The sequence below is a fragment of the Taudactylus pleione genome, unplaced genomic scaffold, assembly GCF_031769625.1.
Source record: "Taudactylus pleione unplaced genomic scaffold, aTauple2 ptg000026l, whole genome shotgun sequence".
Taxonomy (NCBI): Eukaryota; Metazoa; Chordata; class Amphibia; order Anura; family Myobatrachidae; genus Taudactylus; species Taudactylus pleione.
In genome coordinates this window covers 18,328,035-18,332,880 of record NW_028284428.1, presented here as the reverse complement: position 1 = coordinate 18,332,880, position 4,846 = coordinate 18,328,035, and the positions used below count along the sequence as shown (strand labels likewise).

Below are 4,846 nucleotides of genomic sequence, written 5' to 3'. Positions count from 1 at the left end.
TGTGTTATAAAGGGCATTACTGTGTGTGGCATAATGTGTTATAAAGGGCATTACTGCGGTTAGCATAATGTGTTATAAAGGGCTACTCACTAAAAACTCGCTATTGCAGAGACATCCTAAAATCTTGCAAAGCAGGTATTTCCATAGGATTCAGGCCTTATACATATTTACCAAAGCCCTCCCCCCTGATGATTACTGGTGTTAGCATTCAAGAGAGGCCTCCCGAGTTGCTCCCCATGTAAAATTCTAAAGGGCCGCGCTACTTTTTTTAATAGGACAAGTAAATTGCACATTTACTAACAGACAATTATTTATTTGTTTTTTAAGTGTTAATAAATTTGTGATTTAGCCCCAGAAACACAACATCAATGTTGATCGATTTAGATTCATTCGAAATCGATTAAAATTAACCTTTAGTACATATACCTCCAGGACTAAAAGAATTATAATACCTAATCATACTCTCTGCCTTTCTTAATCATATAGATGTGGGAACAAATATTATGCAAAGAATGTGTAAAATTGCATCAGTTGTCTAATAGAGGATTAATATATAATAGTGATCCCAAGAAATGTTTTTCTCCCACGGAAAAGCAGGAACCGTGTGTCATTGCACTTGAAGTTTTATTAGTAATTGATCCTGTTATAAAGTTGCTTTTCTTCTGTATAGTCCTTCATAGTCTGTGATCTGATAATCCTTTTCAATGGATCTTTTCGCATAAGTGAAGCATAAATGCTAAACTCTCAATGAAAACCTTGAACTGTGTTCCAAATGTACTCTATAGCACCCTCTAGCTACTGTATGCCATATCATAAACAGGGCAGGAGGTGTGTGCTTCCTTTCCTCTCTCTCCCTTTTAGCCAATAATGAATGTCTGCCCCCTTTGAACTGCAGATGTTGTCTGACTGACAAAAAAAAGGTATACATATAACCTGAGGGGCAGTCAGAGGAGAATCAGCATAGTGTCTGTCTGGCTTCATTTTAAAGGTAAAATAGCAGCAATAAGAAGAGCTGAGGCAGCACAGGAGCTGTCAGATTATATCACCCATGGCTTGCTTAGATAAATGTCATTGCTCTGTGGACAACAGGAGGCATGGGAGTATTTTATACAACATCCTGAAAAATGAGGAACACAAGGACTCACACAATAGCAAGACAAGGAAAGAAGAACACACAGGGCTGTATGGAGCAGGCTGTTCCTGTGGATCACAGAAAAAAGTCAGTCTTAAAAGCCCACAGGTAACATGCAAGGCAGCCTCAGCCGTGCTTATGAAGACCTTAAGGTTTGTCAAAAGTGTTCCCTGCTTTCAGGAGCTGCCCCTGGGTGATCAGCTGCTGCTGGTCAGGAGCTGCTGGGCTCCCCTCTTGGTGCTGGGACTCGCGCAGGACAAGGTGGATTTTGAGACAATTGAAACATCAGAGCCGAGTATGTTACAAAGAATTTTAACCAACAGACAAGGAGGGGAGAGGAAGCTGCACCAAGAGCATCAGCACCCAGAGCCATTGAGAAATAGCCAGGAGCAGCAGCACAGGTACACAGAGCTGCCTTCTGCAACAGAGATCCGGTGGATAAAAGAGTTTTTAGAGAAGTGCTGGAGCTTGGCCATTAGTACCAAAGAATATGCCTATCTAAAGGGGATTGTACTATTTAATCCAGGTAAATAGCTTCACATCTTCAATATTCACACGCATAAGTAATATGACCCTGAAGTTTGCACAAAGCTTGCCTTTTATAGCCCCTTCTAAATGCAGCAAGCGCTTCTGTACAGATTGTTTTTTAACACACAGCAGCATACATTTCTTATGTAGTTATCAATGTTTTGATTTGTGATTCTTATTACTTCACTTTCACTACCTTTATATTTTATTTTTAGCTGAGATCAATTTGTATCAGATATAATGAAAAGCTTTTCTTTTTTTTTTTTTTTTTTTTTATATGTCCAAAAGCTGCAGTAAGGAAAGTTAAATATATATTCTGTCTGTCCCCTCAGCTGTATATAATAGACTATGATGGAATCATTTAGTTAGTTTATTTATAATATATTATCATTGCAGTAACTATGGTTACATGATACAATCAGCACTTTCCTCCTGCACTATCACTTTAGAAAATGTAAACATATTTGCATGAAATTTGGATTTAAGAAGATACCGGCCTAAGAAGCTATTATTACTAATGCTATTGTTATAAGAGGCAGTGTGTGAACTGCTGTGTTACTACTGTCAGTGCTGAATCAGTTATACTACTGTCAGTGCTGAATCAGTTAACTTCAGTCTCATATAGTACATGCTCATTTAGAACACAATGATCCAGTGTTGTTTGACTCCCCACGCAGCGCTGTCTATTCCAGGGAATTCCAAATATCCAGCATTCAAAGGACACATGTGAAAGAAATTTAAACTTGACATTCATGTAATGGGTTCTATAGAGATGACATTGAAGACCTATGTACTATATAGCTATATGATGGACAGGCAGCTCTGACAATTGGCACTGAAACTAGCAAAACGACATCTCCCTCTCCTCACCTCTTATGTTACATTTATTTTTTAATACTATCATGCTTTCTAATAAGATTACTATTTATAAAGGTGTTTATTTTCATGGTGTCAGCTATGATGAATGAATATAGTGCAAATTATTTTATAAATGTAATCTTTAAATAAAGTGAGTAGTGTGGAAGAGGCATGCCATGCAATCCTATAGCCCAACTCCCAAAATCAGGACACAATAATTCACCGTACACCAACACTTTTCTAACCACTCCAACAGACCATGCCCACTGTACAGCAAGCTCCAAGCTTTTTGGGGTCAACTAATTGGACCAGTTGCTACCAAAACAAAACTATAGGGAGTTATGAATGTCTATCAACCAGGAAGATAATTTTTAATTTTGAAATGTAAAATATTGCAGAACAAATTATTTGTTTCTTTGGGATATTTAGGCCTCTTAAACTAAAAGCACATTATAATATTTAATAAATTATATGCTAAATGCATCAGTATTCATTAAAATACAGAAAAATACTATAGTGTCCCTGACATCAAGCAATAATATTCCAGAATATATTCTTAGTTATTTTTTATATTTTTTAATTTTTTTTCTATTAATTGCTTCAGTCTTTCATATGTTATGTGGTTAATATGATATCACAGCACAAGCTTCTACAGACAAATATATTTTCTAAAGTCTAATGATTGTCCTTCTTTTGTATTTGCAGATTTGCCTGGATTACACTGTGCTCAATATATCCAGGGTTTACAACAGGAGGCACACCAAGCTTTAAATGAGCATGTAAAAATGATCCAGCGGTGGGAACACACCAGATTCACTAAGCTGATAATAGTCCTCTCATTGCTCCAATCCATCAATGCCAACTCCATTGCCGAACTTTTCTTTAGACCCATCATCGGCTCTGTGAATATGGACGACATGCTGTTGGAAATGCTGGGTGCAAAAATATAGTTGTGACATGCAAGCTGCCTTTAAATTCAAGTGATACTCAAATACAATAGGAAGTGTACATAGGTCTAACGTGCCCAATAGGACAGAAGCACAGTTAAATACTCCTTAAAGAAATTGTTCTACGACAAATAAACTAAAATTATTTTTGATATTGGCTGTTTGGATACAAGAATAATTGATCTGCCCCTCACTTGCAGAATCAATTGACATTCTGTATAGTAAATAGCTTTCATGGTAGTGTATTTGATATACAAGGGATCAGAGGGTTTATATCTTTCTAGATAATTTAACAGTTAAAAAAATATTTTAAAAACCTGCTTTTTATCCCATATCATTTCACTATATTAACATGCAATCTGATTGTTTAAATTAATTGCAACATTTTTATGCCTTGAGAGATACGCCATGGATTGTATCCATTTTCATTGGATTGTATCCATTTTCATTGGATTGTATCAATTTTCATTGGATTTGTAATAGTGATTATAAACATGCTGGTAAAATAATGTTTGCTATGTCTGTACCACAATGTCCTAGACTATGTGGCAGGCCTCGGAGCCAAAGTTTATATGTGTAAGTTCAGCTTTAACTTACTATAGTGTGCTTGTGCAAATGAATGGGAGTCAATAGAAGTACATATTGTGCCAAATTTGGTATGCATTAGCATGAGCAATCTAATAAGGGCTACGTACACTATAATTCATTCCTTTCCCAAAATGAAAATAATTTTTGATTGATTTTTATTATGAATGGTATATTAATTAAGACTAGCAGACAAGCCATTTGCAAATGTCAAAACAAATAATGCTTATTTTAATTGTCCATATACTGAAAAACACCTAGGTGAATTTACTACCACACAGCATTCAGCATTTTAAAAATATTGTTTCAAAATATTGCTAATTGAAATGTGAATTTTGTCTTAATTATATACATATGTTCCTTATTCCCCGGTTTCTGTGTTATGAACTGTATTCACTTAGCAGAAGACTCTCTGTGAGATGTTATTGCTTTCCTGTACTTTCTATTTTGAATGCGAAACCTATGAAATTGTTTCAGCTATTGTGGTTTAAAGTATTGTAAAATATGTAACTTATTGTTTTTACAAAGACAGTATTTTTTTATTGCATAATAAAACATATTCTTAAAATCAGCCAATTTTACTTATTACTTATAGATTAGCCAATAAGTACCAGCTAGTAAGTTTGCTCTATTATTCAGGGTTCAAGACATAATACATTGTGTGCTACAACAAAATGATTTAATACAATTCATATTGCTTTCAAATCTTGAAAATGACCATTCCACCAGCAGCAGCCAGTTTATATTACTAGTTAAGGAAAACCATGAATGAAATATGTGGGATTGTCACTCCCTT

The 4,846-nt window shown here is 35.3% G+C and overlaps 1 protein-coding gene across 1 annotated transcript; it reads left to right on the top strand.

Moving 5' to 3' along the window:
* Positions 1–998: 998 nt before the first annotated feature.
* NR0B1 (nuclear receptor subfamily 0 group B member 1) lies at positions 999–4,317 on the top strand. The gene is made up of 2 exons (XM_088451517.1): positions 999–1,658; positions 3,224–4,317. The coding sequence occupies exons 1-2, from the start codon at positions 1,049–1,051 to the stop codon at positions 3,466–3,468; spliced, it is 855 nt and encodes a 284-aa protein (XP_088307643.1). The 5' UTR covers positions 999–1,048; the 3' UTR covers positions 3,469–4,317.
* The last annotated feature ends 529 nt before the right edge of the window (positions 4,318–4,846 follow it).